This window comes from Nicotiana sylvestris, chromosome 3 (assembly GCF_000393655.2).
Source record: "Nicotiana sylvestris chromosome 3, ASM39365v2, whole genome shotgun sequence".
Taxonomy (NCBI): domain Eukaryota; kingdom Viridiplantae; phylum Streptophyta; class Magnoliopsida; order Solanales; family Solanaceae; genus Nicotiana; species Nicotiana sylvestris.
In genome coordinates this window covers 146,493,949-146,514,157 of record NC_091059.1, presented here as the reverse complement: position 1 = coordinate 146,514,157, position 20,209 = coordinate 146,493,949, and the positions used below count along the sequence as shown (strand labels likewise).

Genomic DNA, 20,209 nt, shown 5'->3' with positions numbered 1-20,209 from the left:
GTGTAACTAAATCCCTTAATTGAAGGCGCTAATAATGGATTGAGAGTCTTTTAAGGTGGAATGTATATATTTTGTAAACAAAACTTGTGTAGGTAGAGTAATTTACTAAACATGAACATTTAGGGTAATAAAGTTTCCAATAGTATATAGGAATGAAAAAAATCCTATTTTTTACTTTGCAAAGTTTATATTTCCTTGTTGGTTTATTTCAAAACTAATTGCCATATTTTTCTATTAGTAAAATTTTTAATTTTAATTTTTTTTATCTTTATGAGAAGATTTTAAAGTTATGTAATTCAAATATGTTTAAGGTTACAAATTTGAAAATATAATATAGAAATATTTAAGATTATAAATTTTAAATCTTTTTTGGCCCATACATTTTAATTTTGTGCTAGGTGAAACTACTATCACATTTTATAGGAAAACGAAGAAGAAAAAATATGTCGAATTAATTTGACAACTTTACATAGTTTCCAAGTAGAACATGGAAACAGGGACGAACGAATCAACAAAACCAGGTTCCCCAATTATAAGTCAAAATGACTTCACACACAACTTAGAACCAACAAATCAATAAAAATTTGATTGGTCACATTCCATATCGACAACTGATAGAGGGAAACAGAGAAAGAGATAGAGAAAAACCCGAAATAGAAGTCCAAAAGCCTCTTCCTCTTTTGTTTGTTACAGTGTAAACTACTGGTCCCTTCATTCATTAGCCTTTAAACTCTGTCAATATTTTTTGTAGGTTTTCCGTTTCTTGGGTTTGGTGAGTTGTGTTGGTGATTTATTAGGGTTATGCTGAAAACTGAAACTTAACCAAGAAAAACATGAAAAGGGTGTTCTATGACGATCGAAGTTTGAGTCTTTTCGTCAGTAGGTTTGAGAGTTAAGAATGTTCACGCAAGAAGAGCAGATGCAGGGGAATTGGGATGGCCAGCAGCAAATTGTGGTACCATTTGCAGAAAATGTAGTAGTTGCTACTGCTGCTGCTGGTGTTGTTATAGGTTCTAAAAAAAGAGGAAGACCACCAAAGGGTTTTAAAGAAAAAGGAGGATCAAAGGGTTCTTCTAAAAATAAGAGGGAAAATGTTGACGAAAATGTGGGAATTACAGTTAGTGGCATGAGGGATGTAAGTGGACAAGGGGTAGTTATGAATGAGAAGAAGAAACGAATCGGCAGACCAAAGGGTTCTAAGAATAAGAAGAGAAAGGTTGGAGAAAATGGGGAAGAATTGCCAAGTGCAGTTGACTTAGTTAATGGCTGTGGGGACATTCTTATCAAGAAGAAGAATGTAGGGGGAAAGCCCAAGGGTTCTAAGAACAAAAATAGAAATTTTGAACGAAACAAAGAAGGGATTGTCAAAAAGGCACATCAAGGAAGGCCAAAGGGTTCAAAGAATAAGAAGAAAAATGTTACCAGTGATGAAATGGAAATAGTGCTACCAATAGGTGATACTTGTCTTGAAAAGAGTAATGCTGAGATTATTGTTGCAAATGAAATGTCTAAAACTGACATTGTTGCAGCTGGTGATGTTGGGATAAGTGTAAACCAAGTTGCTGGACACAATGAGATAGTCAAGAAGAAAGCTGGTCGGCCCAAGGGTTCTAAGAATAAGAAGAAAGATGGTCGGCCCAAGGGTTCCGAGAATAAGAAGAAAGTTGGTCGGCCCAAGGGTTCAAAGAACAAGAAGAAAGTCTTGATTGGTCTTCTGACTGTTGGCCATTGGAATGGAGGTGGAGGCAAAGAACATATAGTCAAGCAAGGCCAGCGTAGGGGTTCAAAGTCTAAGAAGGAAATCACATTAGGCTATTTGAGTAATGCTAATGCTACTACTGGAGATGAAGTAGATGTTATGCGCCAGGATGCGAGGAAGAAAAGAATCACTATGGCTGGTCAAAGTGGAGTAATTCTGAATGAGGAAGAAGGGATGATAGTCAAGAAGAACGATGGGCGCGGCAGACCCAAAAAGGGTTCAAACACCAAAAACAAACTTATACTAGGCCGTTCAAGGGATATTAATACTAATAATGGATGTGGATACATGGATGCAGTCAGTCAGGAAGATAATGAAAAGAATTTTTTTTTAGCTGTGGGTAATGGAGACAGGATATTCAAGAAGAAGAGGCGTGGTCGGCCCAAGAGCTCAAAAAATAAGAAGAGAAGTACTGGTGGTAATTTCATTGATGCTAATCTTAATAATGGAGGACAAGATGTGGCTACTACGAGGATAGATGTGGTTGAAAAGGGAATTCTTTTAACTGAAGAAAATAGGGGAGACCTGAATGAATTTGCTTTTGGTTCTGCAGTTAGAGTAGTCAGGAGGAAGGGTGTCCTTGGACGGCCAAAGGGTTCAAAGAATAAAAAGAAAACTATTACAAGCAACTCCAGCGATGTTTATTCTGGTAATGGAGTTGGAGCAATGAATATCTGGAAGGAACACGAGGATAAAACGGCGAGCCTGGCAACTGACCGCATGGAGATTCTGAGTGAAGTTACTATAGCTAAGAAGGATAGCTGCAGCCTGCCCCATGGCTTACATAACGAGAATAAGATTGGTGAATCTGAAAAAGCTAATACTGTTAACTTCATTCCTTGTGAAAATGGGGTTTCTGAGCGGAAGGGTAGCCGAGGGAGGCCAAAGGGCTTGAAAAACAAAAAGAAAGTAGTATTTGATGCTGTAGAAATTCAGGGAATGACAGGTGAAATTGCTGTTGATACTAATGGGGTAAATTTGAGCATCAAGCGAAAGAATAGACCTGGACGACCCAAAGGTTCAACAAATAAGAAGTCAAAAAATAAGAGTGAAGAAAATAATAAAACTGCAGTAGCACTTATAATGCATGATAACAGAGGAGGTAGTCAAGCTGAGCAGAAAGTGAAATTTTGTGGCCTGCTTCCTGTTGCCACCAAAAATGGGGGAATATCGGGTGAACCTACTTTGTTGGATGCTGAGGGAGGCAGGGTCATTAAGAGGAGAGTTGGCAGAGGGAGACCAAAAGGTTCAAAGAACAAGAAAAAGTTAGGAGCTTTCGATATGGGATTGCCTTGTCAAGTTAGTTGTCAGAATGCTATTAGTAGGATGGTTAAGCGCAGAGGGAGGCCAAAGGGATTAAATGATAAGAAGAAAATTGCTATTGTCCCTGCATGCATGGGAGAGCAGGAACTTAGCACATATGCAGAAATAAATGGACTGACACAGCCAGGAGTATTGGTCAGGATCCCTTCTTGTCGAACATATATTGTCTTTTTGTTATGATTTGTATGGATTTTTATATGTAAAAAATAGAAGCTAAAATGTCAAATATAGATTTAAGTTAAGAGCTGCAAACTGAAGTTATAGTTCATCAAAATTTGTTGATTGTATCATTGCAATTAGAGGCCTAGGGAAGTTTTTGGGGTACCATAGCCAACTATATGCAACAAACTGCCTCTTGCCATTTATGAAAGTTGCTCGTCTTCCATCCAATTTTTGTCATGGTTAGATTCATTCGGGGCAAGAGATAGATCAGAGGAAACAGTTCTCATTATTGATGGTCCATGCTTGTATAGAGAAGTTGACAATGGATACAGCTGGACATATCAAAACAGAGACCAACTTCCTTAGGAAACTGGGGCTAATCTTTTTTCCTTTTGCATACTCAGTAGCCTTCTGATACTGATATCTAGCATATAATTCTCAATCCAACTTCTGTTAATGTTCGATTTCTCAAATAAGTGATATCTCACACACTTCAAGGAGTTAAAAAAGTTGCTCTTGCCTTCCATCCAATTTTTTGTCATGGTTAGATTCATTCGGGGCAAGAGATAGATCAGAGGAAAGAGTTCTCATTATTGATGGTCCATGCTTGCATAGTGAAGCCGACAATGGATACAGCTGGACATATCAAAACAGAGACCAACCTCCTTAGGAAATTGGGGCTAATCTTTTTTCCTTTTGCATGCTCATTAGCCTTCTGATACTGATATCTAGCATATAATTCTCAATTCAACTTTTGTTAATGTTCGATTTCTCAAATAAGTGATATCTCACACTGTTCAAGGAGTTAAAAAAGTTGGAACTATTGTATAGGTCCATTTGGCACAAATGGTCACTATAATAATTTGAACCTGAGTCTGAACAGGAAAGCTTCTTTTATACTTTTGAAGCATAAAATGAGTGTACTCCTGGAAAGAGGATTGGAGTGCCACTAAGTTATTTTCATTGATTTTAGCAGGCAAATTTGGAATAGTATCACAGGCATAGCATGTGGCTTATATTTGAAACTGTGTCCTAATGAGGTATTTATATGTAGGACACTATCAGTTGGAAGGATCAGCAGAATTTTAACTGTCATCAATGCAAACATTATAAAGCTGCTGTTGTCTTCTGTTCAAGATGCAAAAGAAAACGCTATTGCAATGATTGTATTGCGAAGTGGTAATGAAATTAATCTCCTTTGTTCACTACCTAAAAGAGAAAGGATTCTAGATTTGTTGGTCTGCAAGTTGTCTTTTTTTTTTTTTTTCCTCATTGGTGAATGGTAGAGGCTTTTTGTTGTTATAACAATTTAAACTATGTTAATTCTGATTGAGGTTGCTCTTTTCTAAAATGTCGTGATAATCAACAGGTATCCAGAGAGAACAAAAGATGAAGTAGAGTATGCATGCCCTTTCTGTTGCAGGAATTGCAATTGCGGAGCTTGTCTCCAAACAGATGTCTTTTTAAAGGTCTGTGCACAAGTTATTTTTATTTCTTGTATGATCATGTATTTATAGTGCAGGTGCTGATATTATGAAATAACTTAGCTGTAATTTCTTTTGATAAATGAAATGATTATCCTTCATGCAACATGCCAATTTGGTGTGAAAATAACTTGGTTGTTAGGATTACAGGACTGCTGCAAACAAACTGATGAAAAGATAAGACTGGAGGGTTCACTTTATTTGCTTTTCAACATTCTGCCCCTCCTCAGGCATATTCAAAGGGAGCAAAGATCTGAGCTAGATGTTGAAGCAAACATCCGTGGTACTATTTTGTTCGCTCGAATATTTTCAAGTTTGCTTGTGGTTGATGACACAGAATGTTCAATGCTGTTTTTGGTCCTCCGTTGTTTTCAGGTGTTCGGCTGACAGAAGAAGACGTTACCAAATCACTCATTGATGATGATGATCGAGTATATTGGTATGGTCCCCCAACATAATAGATTTCTTGAAGCTCTGTCTATGCTCGGAAACCAAGTGTAAGGTTATATATGGTGTTAATAAATCTATTGGGACAATTTCTTATGTTTAGCAGAGGGATGCAAGTTGTTTCTTCATGGGAATGAACAGTGTGATTTGATTGTTCAAATATTTTTCTGTTAAAATAACACTTTGTTTCTGATCTTTTCTCTAACCCAGCAGCCTTTGCTTACGTGATCAGTTTCTTGAAGCTGCCTTGTTCATGCCTCGTGATCATTTTACCTCCTACTTTGATACCAAGGGTTTCTCTGTCCTTTTGATTAAGAACAGTAATTGTCTGCAGTTAATTATATAAAGAAAAGTAGTTTGTCTGCGGTTGCTTAAAGTTTCAGCAACATATTAGTTTGGGATGTATTTTTTGTTGACCATGTTCTTTGTCTTTGTTTATTTGTTCTGGAAGAAAGGATGGAAGCTTACGCAGAAAATGTTTACTATTTCCAGAGCTCAGTTTTGTCATGACACAATAGCTGTAATGATGCATGGTTCCTTATTTGGCAGTGATAATTGCAACACATCCATTGTCAATTTCCATAGAAGCTGCCCAAATCCTGATTGCTCTTTTGAAATCTGTATCAATTGTTGTCGGGAACTCAGAGATGGTGCCCCACGTGGAGCTACTGAAGCCAGCTCATCTCTCAGCAAGTCTGTGGAAGCTAGTCATACTGCAGCTTTGAAGGGAAACGTTCCTTCAGATGATTGGAGAAGTCCAGAGGCCCTCCTTGCTAATGGTTGTCCAAATCACATGTTCTCTGATGTTGCTGAATGGAGAGCCAAATCTGATGGCAGTATACCTTGTCCTCCTAAAGAGCATGGTGGTTGTGGCTCTTCATTAATGGCTCTAAGGCGTATCTTTGAAGCAAATTGGGTTGACCAACTAATTCAAAGTGCTGAGGCCCTAACATGCAACTACCACCTTCCAGATATGGATTTATCACATGGGTGTTCAATTTGTCTTGCTACCACTTCTGTCCAAAACAGTGATAACCACTGTCAAGTAAGACAAGCATCTTTTAGGAATAACAGCCACGATAATTCTCTGTACTGTCCTAATGCTGTTCATATTGGTGGTAATGACTTTGAGCATTTTCAAATGCATTGGAGGGCTGGTGAACCTGTAATAGTTAGAAATGCACAAGCTAAGGCCTCTGGTCTTAGCTGGGAGCCAATGGTAATGTGGAGGGCCTTCAGAAACGCAAGGAAAAAGCTGAACGAGGAGACTTTCTCTGTCAAGTCCATTGATTGCTTGGATTGGTGTCAGGTATGCATTTGATTTGTGTAAATTACCCTTTAGGGAAAAAGGAGACAGAGTCTCATCATTTGAGTTCCAAGTTGTCTCATGCATCCTCAATTTTCGTCCTAAAGTCTACTGTATATAAGTAGCTAATTGCCTTTCTGTAATTTTATTGCCGTCAAATTTCATTGCACTGTGTATCATGGCTTCTTTTTAATATGAACTCCACAGACTGAATGCCATTGAACCTTTTTTCCATCAAAAATGAATTTTAATAGAGATTATCTTTTGCGTGATTTTGCCCCAACACCTCCTAGTTGATCTCTTGTGTTTTTACTGTAGCTGACAAAACTGCAGTTTTCTATTTCATGATTATAGTTGGAAATTATCCAAACAAAAAAGAAGTCTAGAATTGGCAATTAAGGGTGTGTTTGGTATCTTGAAAATAGTTTCCTGGAAAATGAGTAGTTTTATCACTTATTTTCCCATGTTTGGTTGGTGAGTGGAAAACTCTTTCCGGAAAATATTTTTTAGTGTTTGGTTAGTGAGTAAAAAGTATTTTTTGCAAAATATATAATTTAGGCAAATACTATGGGGTCTAGGGTGTGGTCTAGGGTGGGGGGTCATGGTGAGTGGGGTGGGTGGGGGCTGGGCGAGAGGGGTGGTGGGGTGGGTGGTGGCTAGGTTTGATGGGGTAGGGAATAGGGTGGAGAAGGGTGAAAAAGAAGAAAATGTTATCCCTCCTTTTGGTAGGGAAAACATTTTCCTCCAATTTGAGGAAAATGAGTTCATGGGAAAAATGTTTTCCAAAACATTTAAGCCAACCACAACAACAACAACAAACCCATGTTTAAGCCAACCAAACATGGAAGATTGGAAAATATTTTCCTTCATACCAAACACGCCCTACATTTCGTGGTAGATTGTTGCTAACCTGCTATATTGGTTTGTCTTTGTTATTTTGACCTTACAAGGATCATGATGTGCTGGTTAACTGAAAATGAATCTAAGGTTGTTATTTTTGTGTTGTTATTACTATCATTATTATTGTCATTATTATTATATGATGCAGGTTGAGATAAATATTCATCAGTTCTTCAAGGGCTACTTAGAGGGTCGTTGGCATCGCAGTGGGTGGCCAGAAATATTAAAACTGAAGGATTGGCCTCCAACAAATTCTTTTGAAGAATGTTTGCCGAGGCATGGAGCTGACTTTTTTTCTATGCTTCCCTTCAGCGAATACACTCATCCTAGACGCGGTCTTCTAAATTTGGCCACTAAGCTTCCAGATACTGCCTTGAAGCCAGACTTGGGGCCTAAAACTTATATTGCTTATGGATATCCAGAAGAGCTTCGGAGAGGTGATTCTGTCACAAAATTGCACTGTGATATCTCTGATGCGGTATGCTCATTCCAATAACTGTTCGATTATTCTATTCCAGGTTCCTGTTTGAGATTTTATTTTGCTTTTATGGGGCATGCATCCCTTTCTCAAATTCTGTGCTGACATTCTAGTGCAAACTTCCTCTTGAAACCAGAAGTTGTCTGTGTTTGATTAGGCAAAGTGTATGGTCGGATTTGTACTTTTTATGGGTACCTTATTCTGTCTTAAATGTTGTTGATATATCATATAAAATCTAGAAGTTGCTAAAGTAGTGACCATGAAAAACAATGTGAAATACTGTATTTAAATTAACAGTAGTTGCCTATATGGAAACAAATCTTTTCCTTCAAACAATATACAAAAAAACTCCCGATCTTTATGAAAAGAAAAAAAAATCGACCTTTGGAATGAGAAGACCTAAAATCTAGATTAATTTTCTTCTGGAAAGTAATACATGTGCTGGTTAGGGCAGTTTTTTTTTTATAACCGTGGTGTCCGGGCCAACTTGCGTATACCTCGACTAATTTCACGGGTTGCCTGCTACCTCCACTAATACAGGTATCGGGTAACTCTGTCCACCAAAGCTTGGACATATGAGAAGAAATCATCTAATCTTTTTGTCTCCGCTGGGATTTGAACCTGATACCTCATGGTTCTCAACCAACTTCATTGACCACTAGGCCACACCCTTGGGGTGCGTTAGGGTAGAATTTTTTAGAAAGAAAATTTTGAGAAAGAGCTGGTTAGGGCAGAATTGCAAGGAAAGAATTGAGGAAGCTGTGGAAAACTATCCCTGCCTGTAATACTGTATTTGCTGGGTTGCATGGATAGAAAGGAACCACAGGTGCTTTGAAGGGAGAGCTTCGACTGTACATATGCTAAACTTTAGATGCCTATTCTTCTTTCGCTCTCTGGTGTAGGATACAGGAAGCATGGAGAAGAGGATATGATATATTTTATTAGCCCTTTACCAGCTTGTATCTTTTTGTACATGGAACCTCAACATTTGTACAGATCTGCACTTAGACGTGATCTAACTTTCGGTAATAAAACATCTTACTTACATTTAGCTAAAAAAGGGAAAAAGGAAACAAGAAAATTTGCACTGACTTATAAATTTTTGTGACATTCTTGAAATCCCTGTCACGACATTGGTTTCAGGGCAAGCCCTAATAATGCCTTTCATGGCATTGGTAGTTGCTAGTGTTGACTGGTTGAAGTGAACATGATTTAGTTGAAAAATGATAACTTGCTGTATTTTCCTATGTAGTCCGGTTGACTGGCATTTGAGGCCCTCATCGCTAAAGGTGCTTCACCACTGTAGAGACCAAGTATAATGCTTCACGGGGTTTAAAGAAAAAAGAACGGAGAGAAAAAGAGATTTTGGAAATGAATGATTTCATTTCCCCCTCTAATTCTATTGGGATTTAAATTGTTCTACAAATAGTCTTGGAAAAGGAAAAGATGTAATTACAAGCTATAAATCTTAATTACAAAGTTATAGGGTTTCTAGATCTTTTCATGCTTACAAGGTGTGAGTTCTTGCCATATTACAAATTCTTAACACTTTCTGGAGTTGGAGCTTACATACGGTATGCTCCTATTTGTTTTTTTAATCTTTTTATTTTTATTTTTAACAAAGTATGCATTTACTACTTTTGCATGTAATATGAATTACAAAAGCTGATAATGCTAGTACTTTTAGTCGGCTCCATTGATTGAAGCTTCATAGAGATAGAAGTCTGTAATTGTCTTTCATAATGGGGTTCAAGAAGTGATGGAAATTTATGATAGAGTGAGAATAGGCATCAGGTATGATGTTGAATACTACGTTAACTTTACCAATCAAAAGCAAAAAAAGAAAAAAGAAAAAACTAAGTTAACTTTTAGATGGGCAAGGAAGTTAGACCAACGTGTTTGGAGGACAATTCCAGTATCTTGAGCCCTTTAAACTGTAGTTTCTCTTTTTGCCCCCTTTCCTTATTTCTCTTCTCTTAGCTAATTGATTATGTTTGCAGAAAATAATTGTCTTCAACTCCTAGGCTTTAAGAGATGTCGTAGAATTTTATTCCATTTTTGGGTGGTATTGTGAGCCTCTCTACTCCCTCGGGTAGGGGTAAGGTCTGCGTACACACTACCCTCCCCAGACCCCACTAGTGGGATTTTACTAGGTTGTTGTTGTTGTTTTGGGTGGTATTGTGACCTTCCCACGACCGTGGCAGACGTGTTCCTCTAAATAGCAAAAAGCGTTAAACTCTACAGAAGGGTGTCCAGTTTGCAGGCGTTAGTGCATTTAGATGCAAGCAACAACTGGATATTCGAATATCAGTTTTGCCTTTTTCTCCTTTCTTTTCCCGAAGTGGAAAGAGCAGTCTTTTTTCACTTCTCTTCGGTGTGTAGATATTCAAACTTCACTGGTCTGCCATCAGAATCTCGGAATGGAAAAATGCTCCACCTTTTCTTTTTCTGCTACCATTAAATGAACTTTCTTTGTATAGAGAAATACCCAATCCATAATGATGATATTATTTGTAACAGTCATTTAGGTCAGGTACATCGGTCCTCGTGTCAATAAAAATTGTGAATTAGCTTGTCTATTTTATTGGCATATTAGTGCACATTTTAACTTGTATATTGGCTCATCATAACACATTGCAATTTTCCTCCCATTGCTGCTTTATATAATCAACCTAATGATCATTTCAACTTTTATGTTTGTTCTTCAGGTCAACATATTGACTCATACAACCGAAGTAAATGTCGCTCACGGGCAACGTGAAATCATTGAGAAACTAAGGAAGCAACATGAGGTTGAAGATTCAAAGGAACTTTGTTCAGGCATAGCAGAGGCACTAGACTCTCAACAAAGATTTGACAAAACTGAAACAATTGATTCTAAATCACAGGGAAGCATCGACGATAACAAAAGTTGCTTGTTAGAAACTATGGACAAGGGGAAAGATTTTGATAAAGAAAAAGACATAATTTCCAATATGAAGTACACTGATATTTCTGGCAGAACTTCTCTATCCGATGAGATAAACCCAAGTACCAATAGTTTGGCAATAGTAGAAGCAAGTGTGGCTCTCGAAATCAAGCAAGATTGTGCAGAAGTTGAATGTGGCGGTGCGGTATGGGATATCTTTCGCAGACAAGATGTGCCCAAGTTAACAGAATACTTGCAGAAGCATTGGAGAGAATTTCGCCATATTAACAATGCTCCAGTGACTTCAGTAAGTATTCTTGCACTTTTAAGTTTCAAGTTTGATGATATCACAAAGTGCTGAATATTTGAATTCGCTCCTTGCTTTCACTCTTAGGTTATTCACCCTATCCATGACCAGACATTCTATTTGAATGAGAAGCACAAAAAACAGCTGAAGGAGGAGTTCAGTAAGAATCCTCTTTTCCTTAATTGATGCTGAAAAATAGTAGGTAATGACTTTTGAAGGGTATTTAATCCCACCCCGTCTCCCTCTTGTGCTGTACAGATGTTGAGCCATGGACGTTTGAGCAGTACCTTGGTGAAGCTGTTTTTATTCCTGCAGGATGCCCACATCAAGTGAGAAATAGACAGGTGAAATTCCCGGTGTAACTATGAAGCATCAGACTTTTTATATTTCATCAGTAGCATGGTTGTTGTACCTAATTTCCTGTGTGTTTGCTATGTTATCCAATGGATTCATCTGGTTAATTCTCCTTGCTTTTAGTACAGCGTACTGCTAGTTGTTTCTATAAATGAAAGGCTAAATACCTAGATACCCCCTCAAACTTAGCACGATTTTTCAGTTAGACACCTTAATGTTTCTTAGGACCATTTAGACACCTCTACTTGGTAGAGATATGTCTCGTGCATACCTCTGTCGGTAAGACCATGCACGTGAAACACGATTGCTGCTGATGTGTCACCTGAATAAATCAATGAATGACACCTGTATATGGAATAAAGAAAACGGACACATATTTATCAAAAAAAATAAATAAATTACACCCTCCCTCTTTCTTCTTCTTCTTCTTCTTCTTCTACCTCCTTATTGTTTTCTTTTTTGTGGCTTCGTCCAAATCCAGCCCCCCCCTTCTTCCCGGGCACGCTCGAACGTCTTCATGTTCAACCCCCTCTATGTTCTGTGTCCTTCAAACACCAGATCCCCCCCCCCCCCCAATTCTTCTTTCCATATTGCTATTTAGAATCTGTGAAACTTATATTACATAATCGTCGTATCGCTTTTTCCCCATAACCCATTTTGCTTTCTATTTTTAATTATCGAAGGTGGCCATGAAAAAGAAGGGATGAAGAAGGAATTGATCCATTTTAAAATAGGTTAAATATTGATGATTTGACGAAGACTTGATTGTAGGTGGTGACTGACTTTTCTAGGTGTGTGGTGGTGGTACTAGGCGGTGATTAACTTTGTTGGTGTTTTGTTTTAACGGAAAATGGAGATGAGTTCTTTTCAGTAAATCAAAATGGAGTACTTGTGGAGGAAAAATGAAAAAGAACAAAGAAGAAAAGTGAGAGTTGTTGCTGGGTTTCTTTGTCATAGCTATTGATGGAGGAAAATAACGTGGAATAAAGCCCATGGTGAAGGAAAATGAAAAAAAGGATGATTAAAATGGGTCTGGTGTTGTATGATAATGGTGGTAGTTATGCTGGATAAGCTAGCAGCTTTGGTGTGTAAAAATGAAGATTGGAGATGGATAAAGGTTTCTTTCTTACATGGTTGAAAGTGATCAAAGAAGATGAACGAAAAGGAGATGAGTTCTTTTCTGTAAATCAAAATGGAGTACTTGTGGAGGAAAAACGAAAAGAACAAAGAAGAAAAGTGAGAGTTGTTGCTGGGTTTCTTTGTCATAGATATTGATGGAGGAAAATAACGTGGAATAAAGCCCATGGTGAAGGAAAAGGAAAAAAAGAAGATAAAAAACATAATTTAACTCAATTTCACGCACTCAAATTTGAGTGAAGAACACGCTATTTGCCATGTCAATGTGAGAGGTGCACAAGACGCATTTGCCTAGTTGAGGTGCTCAACTGGTCATTAATAAAATTGACGTGTCTAACTGACACATAGTGGCAAGTTTAAGGGCTGTCTAGGTATTTAGCCTGAATGAAATGACTGAACGATAAATCCCTTCATCGCATCTCTGATCGCCTCTAATTTTCCCACAAAAGGCGGTGCATGCCAGCACTGAACTATCTATTCAAACTGAGCAGAGCTAAACCCAGAGATACCTCAGTCGAATTTCAGTGTTATATGAGACGCTCAAGTGTGATCTTCAGCATGAGTCTACTGTGGATTTTTGATCAAAGCGTGCTTTTTGCTCGAGCTTGATTGCAGTTTATGGTTTAAAAAAAGCACATTACAATCTTGAATGATCATTCTTAATTATTATGAATTGCAACAAGATATTATAGACAAGTTAAATGTCCAGAAGTGAAATTTAAATCAAAGGACGAAAGATGGTTTATTGTGGAAGTTTGTCTGGCCTCATCTTAATGATGGATATGGAGGAGGTTTTTTTCTGTCCAGTAAGCTGTTTGGCCAAGCTTCCAAAATCTGCTTATTTAAAAAGTGTAGCAGTTTGTGTGTGGCTAATCAATTTGAAAAGTACTTTTGTTAGAGCACCAATTTGTGCTTGGCCAAGGTTCCAAAAGTGCTTGAGGCAAAGCTGCTTTTTTCAACTTCTGAAATCTGCTACTACTCAAAAGCACTCATTTCCCCCCCTAAAATCTTGGCCAAAAAAACCTCAACTCTCTAAAATAAGCACTTTTGGCATTCCAGAAGCTTGGCTGAATAGGGTGTAAGTCATGTTGAGGTTGTCTGATGCAGCCTCCCTAACTGCAAACACCAAGCTGGGAAGACCATTGAGCTGTGTGTTCAATGAGGTTGTGTGGTGGCTTATGTGGAGAAGCATGAATGTCGTAACGGCCAACGGGCTAATGAGCAGGTACCCTTTTGCAATTTGTCTGATGCCTGGTGAATACTTTGCTTATGTGGTCTATGAGAGCAGAAGAAATAAGCCAGATTGGTGCAGTAGACTGATAAATGTGGAAGACCAGGCAGAGTAAGAAAGAATGCTGCATCTTTCCTAGGTCCAATAGTGATCACAGTTTACATTGACAAGGAGAATATTAAAGTATTAGAGCCTTCAGTATATTGACCCACTGAGCATCGTTGTGTTCAGACAGATTGTTAAAAGTTTATGATTCGAAGCATATCTTTCATGGGCGCCAAAACGTGAAATTTTGGTACTCTGGAGCTAATATCACAATATCTATCAATTTTATGCAAAAGGGAACATGTTTCAGAATATCAAATCCTGTTATAGTTTGACAATGCACAATGATTTTTTTGTTCTGTTTTCGACAGTGGATGATTATGTTGAGACAGTATTTTTTTGAAAATGGTAACATGATATTACAACTAGTACATTATTGCTATAATAATAGGATTTTGAGTTTGATTCATTACTTCGAGGCAAATGTCTGTTATTCTTTGTCTGAGCTTGATAATCTAAGAAGCCTAGTAATTGAAGCAAACCGAAGCTCTCTCCTTCTGGAATTTGATATAGGCTGAATCTGACTTTGGCTAGAACAGTTTTTCAGGAGTGTCTTTGTACTGTAGCTCTTCGCAGGGCCTTGCAGTTTCTTTCTTTCTCCAACAGGTTCAGGAATTAATATTATTTGAAGTCACTTATACTAATATTAGTGCTATATGAGATATGATATCTGCAACATTTCATTTTCCTGATACTTTTGTTGGTAAATTATTAATATTGCTGCTTCCATCTATGTTCACATGCTAATGTACTGATCTTGGTATTGATTCTGTCGTTGATCTACTGCTATACAGTCATGTATCAAGGTTGCTGTTGACTTTGTATCCCCTGAAAATGTTCAAGAATGTATTCGCTTGACAGAGGAGTTTCGCTTGCTCCCCAAAACCCACCGATCTAAGCAAGATATATTGGAGGTATATTCATTATTGGCATATTACGGCAAAAATGTTATTTGGTTGTCTGACTTCAACGGTTTCTTTCTACCACTATGCATTATTAAATCACAGGAAGATACCTCTGTCTGCTAATGAAGATTATGATCGAGTATTAGTAGAATCAGAACCCAATTCAAATACCAGTGATGCTATGGGGATATTATCCTGAAGCTTTTCCGAAACGTATACTTTCCATTTTTACACTCTATCCTTTTCTTTTCCTTTAAAAATGGATTTGCAGAAGAGTTGTAAATATAAGAAGTATTTTCGCTGTCAAGAACGTAGAGGAGGTAGGATGGGCAGTTGGTCAGGTCTAGTATGGATCGTACATGGACGGTAGTTGGAGTCGGCGGCTCTCCCAGGGTTCCCTCATCTGAGATCTCTGGGGATGAGACAGTATTTTGTAAATACGTAATTATCTTGAATATATTAACCATTTCTTTATTTTCCGATCGCCTCAAAGTGACAAAAGAAAGAATATACGCTGACTTGCAATTCATGTGACTTTGAGAAGTGGACTATTTTTGAAAATTTTCAGTAGATGTCTTTAATACGTGTCCCATTTTACGTTCCATATTATAGCTTCAAATTATTGGACAGTAAATTCCTTTCCTGAAGAAAATAGGGGACATTTGCTAGCAATTGTAAGAAGGATTATTCATCTCTTCAATTAATTAAGTCAGGTGGTATACCAATCATCAGGGGTAGCTGTCTGATATTGAGAATTTTTTGCTAGCTAGGACTTGCTTTTCATGGCCAAATGACGGACACTTAATATCATGGGTGTGTGTGTGCGCGCATATATATAGTCTAAAGCTTAAGCATTGCAGTTACAGCTGGTGCCATGTTTTCAATTTTTATTTCGTTTTTCTCCCTTTTTTGGTTGGTACAATCTTCATCAGCTGGACCTTTACGTGTTCTGTGACTGTTAAGTTTGACCTGGGTTGAGAATCAAATTTGACATTTTGCACTTGATGATTCAAACTCAAGAGATGTCTATCCATTATTCTTTTCCCTGTATTTATGGCGGCAACACATGTGCATTAATGATTGTGACATTTCTGTTAGTTCTTTCTGGTTTTCTGGATTTACATTTGGCACTTAGTAACTCAGAGTCAGTGATGGGTATCTCTTACTGCATACTATTTTGCTGCTCCCTGGCATGAAACTCGAAAATATAACGAAAATTACTTTTTGATCACTAACATAAGCTTGAAAAATTTGATGAATCATGCTCTGTAGATGTCCTAATATTGTTAATGATTGTTTGATATCTTTATAGGTGAAGAAGTTGGGGCTTTATGCTGCCAGTGTTGCTATTAATGAAGCCACAAATCTGATGTCGAACTTTAAGTAAGCTTTTTGTTATTTAGTCATGTTATTCATTGTTTTTGCATGTTTCTTGTGAAATGAAAAAGACCAGTGTGATCGATTACTGAATTATGACAAAATTCTGGACTTAACTAGGTTTTATATTTACTAGCCTTTCACGAAAGAAAGATGTCATCCAGATTAATCTTTCAAAGATTTCCTCAAGATGGCGGATAATAAATGCAAACTTGATTTTCTTGTGATTGTTATGAGTATAAGCAATACTACCTGTAGTGGTTGTAGCATAGAAACAAGTCAACAACAGCCTTCAGATCCCAGGGTCGAATTTCAGCTACAAAACTAGGTGTGAAGCTCATCTGCTCCAGCCTTCGTAAGCTGCATCACACTTGGCAATATGTACTTGTCGGCTAGACAAGCTGCCAGGTCTATTGGCTGAGGTGCATGCAAGCTGGTCCCCTACCACCGGATATTGTAAAAGGTCAACAATACAAACCTTGTTATGAGTATAAGCAATACTACCTGTAGTGGTTGTAGCATAGAAACAAGTCAACAACAACCTTCAGATCCCAAGGTCGAATTTCAGCTACAAAACTAGGTGTGAAGCTCATCTGCTCCAGCCTTCGTAAGCTGCATCACACTTGGCAATATGTACTTGTCGGCTAGACAAGCTGCCAGGTCTATTGGCTGAGGTGCATGCAAGCTGGTCCCCTACCACCGGATATTGTAAAAGGTCAACAATATAAACTGGTAATTGTTTCTTAAATGTCAGCTGGAATCACACTGCCAAAAGACAAAAGACGTAAGTCTATTCTGACGACTTGGACAAACCCATTTGCTGAAAATGATGCATATTCAAAGAAGAAATGAACTAAATTATCACTTTGAAAAGTAGTTCAGTGCCAATAAAAGTTCAAAAAAATTTACCCAGATTTCTTCCCAAAATTTCTGCTCCCTCTTTGTGGTACTTTCATCCTAGTTTCAGTCTAATGCTTACATTCGTCAACTGGTTTTGGCCAACTATTGTTAGGGATTTAATCAGTCTAAGTCTAACTACTTCGACAGCTCAGCTAGTTTAGGTGAAATTAGATGTTCACACTATAAGCCACGAGCATCTCCTGAATGATAATTGATAATGATGAACTTCCAATTGGAGCTCTAGGCGGACACCTTTAATGATAGTGATCCAAGGGTTCGTGGAACTACAATGTCTAGGGCGATAGGAATGTCAAGAGACAAGGTTTAAGTTCACAAAATGGATGAATATAAATATCTAATCAAAACGGCGGCCAAACTTGGGTTGACCTGATCATTGTGTTATTGATACTGAAATATGATGATCTCTTGCATTTTGCCCAAACATCAGTAAAATGATATTTGTTTTTCTTCAACATAGTGGCCAACCCTAAGAACTATTGCCTTTTTTCGCAGCTGGTATTTGTCTTTAGCTGATTTTCACATTTGAAGACATCCCCTGCCCCGGCATTTCTTGTGGCTAATTAGTTGATCTGAGGCATATTAAAATTTGACTTTTTGATATTCACACTCCTGAAATGAGCAACTTTGTATTTCATCTGGCAGTGCTCCTCAATCTTGTGATGAATTGCAACAGCAAGAACAAGCTGCCGAAACTGGGAGCTCCATTGCAGAAGGCCTAGGTGGGAGTCCATCAGCTATAGTAACCAAGAGTTGAGGCTTATCTTATTTTAATATGACGGTTTGCAAGTTGTATAGTATATTGTATTTGATTCCAATCATTTGGTTGCATTACAAGGCATGTCTATTTTTATATAGTACTTGTTTTTCGTGTTTGTAGAAGTAATGCCAGGCGTTTCTTTGAAATGTCCTCATTGCTCATTGAAGCTTGTAACGAATTCACTTTCACAGGAAATGCAGAGTAGGAAGAGTCTCATATTGATATTTAATCCAAGTGGAAATATTACAATTCTACTGTATTGACTGCATTCTGTCTCCCATTTGCTCCAGCTATGAAAGAAAAGAATAGATGCAATACTTTATTTTGTTCTACCACTCTTTGTTTGCTTTTGGCCCCCCGAACTCCTGCACGGGGGGTCAGATCTTGGGGTAAGCTCTTTTCCGTATGTAGCCTATGGCGAAAAGACAAGAACAGAGGGAAGAGAGAGAAGGGAGAATGAAGGAAGAAAGAGAGAGAGAATCAGAAAGAGTAGAGGGAGAGAAGGGGAATCAAGAGGCAATGGATAAGGAATACTTTTAGCCGGGGAAGTGCACAATTAGCTACTATTGTATTTACTCAAGTCACTGTTTAAAATGTATTTACTCGTTAGTCGGTGGTTTAATAAGTTTTTACCAGTCCGGACAAAAATACCCTTGTGCTAGACATGTCCTTAACTTCACGAATGTTGTGTAAATATTAAGGACAAAGTGTCCTGAATTAGCACCTTCTTTAGGACATCATGTCCTTAACTTCATATGTGCAATGTAAATATTAAGGACAAAGTGTTCTGTATTTGCACCTTCTGTTGCTAAATATTAGGACATCATGTCCTTAACTTCATATGTGTAGTGTAAGTGTTAAGGACACAGTATCCTTAACTTCATGTGTGCAGTGTAAATATTAAGGACATGATGTCCTTAACTTCATAAGTGTTGTGTAAATATTAAGGACATGATTGTATTGTATTTGCACCTTTTGATGTTAAACATTAGGACATCATGTCCTTAACGTCATATGTGCAGTGTAAGTGTTAAGGACATGGTGTCCTTGACTTCATGTGTGCAATGTAAATATTAAGGACAAAGTGTATTGTATTTGTACCTTCTGTTGTTAAACTTTAGGACATCATATCTTTAATATTTTTACACAGCACTCATGAAGAAAGGATAAAACTGTCTTTTCGTATTAATTTTAATAGAGTAGTAGCTATATAAAAATTAAATACCACATTAAAAAAGTGGTTACCCCACGCCATTTCTACTGAATGATCTGACTACTTCTTGATTCTCTAACCAACCTTTTAACAACTTTACTAACCACTTCTTGGTTCCCACTTCCCTCAACATGCATTTACCCCAAATCGTGACAAAGCTGAACTATTTTTCCCTTTCAGAAAATGGAATTCAGTTAACCAAGTTTTTGAGTTAGCAAAGTTGGGAAAAGAAAAGTGAAAATTTAAATAAGCCGTTTACCTTCTCTCTCTCTCTCAAAAAAAAAAAAAAAGGAAGTGAAGATTTCAAGAATTTCGTAGTATTATTTTTAATTTCGAATGCTTTTTTACCAGCATTTGGTATCAATTCGTGTCAGGTCCCAAAAATGGTAGCTTGAATGCCTCTAAGTTATGAAATTTTAACTAGGAAAACTTATTGAATAATGAGAATGTGCTAGTTTTCCTGTTAAAGTCTCTTGCACATAAAGATTTTGTGTTTTATCATGGTCTAACAACATAGATGATGTATACGTCATAACTTGCTGATATACGATAACTATTATGAGATATAACCATTTATACTCTAACAAAAACAAAAATATTTCTTCTCATTTTTTACACTTTGATTAACAAAATTACTTAATATTTCTGTTGATAAAAGATTACAAGTATTGAATGAAATGAAGCAATTGTAATGCACCATTAATATACAAATTTGGTAAAAGAGGTAAAATCTGAATAAAGGATATGAATTTAATACTCCATGAAATTATCAAAGCGAAATTTTTTTATTCAACATTAAGCTAACACCAATTTGTTTATAAGAAATATCATTTCTATATTCTCAAGGTAGGAGATAATATTTGCGCACCCTCCCACCTCTATTGTTGTCGTTGTAGTATTAAACTATACCAATTTACTATGACTATTATGACTATGTAAGAGAAGTCTATATGCAAATATATGTCCTGCACCTATTAAAATCGGCTGTAATATATATATATTTTAATCATTTACCATTGTACCCCCACCCCCACGCCCACCCGTCAGCTACCTAACTTAGAGAATCGGTACGACGTCGTTTCTTACTTGGCATAGAATCATGCAGGATGCGCCAAAAATAGATATTCCGGAAAGA

The 20,209-nt window shown here is 37.4% G+C and overlaps 1 protein-coding gene across 1 annotated transcript; it reads left to right on the top strand.

Moving 5' to 3' along the window:
* Nucleotides 1-480: 480 nt before the first annotated feature.
* On the top strand, nucleotides 481-18,176 carry LOC104229368 (lysine-specific demethylase JMJ25-like). The gene is made up of 13 exons (XM_009782008.2): nucleotides 481-3,217; nucleotides 4,299-4,423; nucleotides 4,614-4,713; nucleotides 4,879-5,011; nucleotides 5,104-5,167; nucleotides 5,725-6,484; nucleotides 7,530-7,859; nucleotides 10,568-11,074; nucleotides 11,162-11,234; nucleotides 11,333-11,418; nucleotides 14,696-14,815; nucleotides 16,119-16,189; nucleotides 17,747-18,176. The coding sequence occupies exons 1-13, from the start codon at nucleotides 899-901 to the stop codon at nucleotides 17,856-17,858; spliced, it is 4,800 nt and encodes a 1,599-aa protein (XP_009780310.1). The 5' UTR covers nucleotides 481-898; the 3' UTR covers nucleotides 17,859-18,176.
* The last annotated feature ends 2,033 nt before the right edge of the window (nucleotides 18,177-20,209 follow it).

Bases quoted from the DNA above. Each gene is read 5' to 3' on its own strand.
- LOC104229368 (XM_009782008.2), top strand. From the start codon at position 899: ATGTTCACGCAAGAAGAGCAGATGCAGGGGAATTGGGATGGCCAGCAG. The intron at 11,419-14,695 runs GTGAAATTCCCG...ACTGCTATACAG, and splicing joins ATCAAGTGAGAAATAGACAG to TCATGTATCAAGGTTGCTGT. The intron at 16,190-17,746 runs GTAAGCTTTTTG...TTCATCTGGCAG, and splicing joins AATCTGATGTCGAACTTTAA to TGCTCCTCAATCTTGTGATG.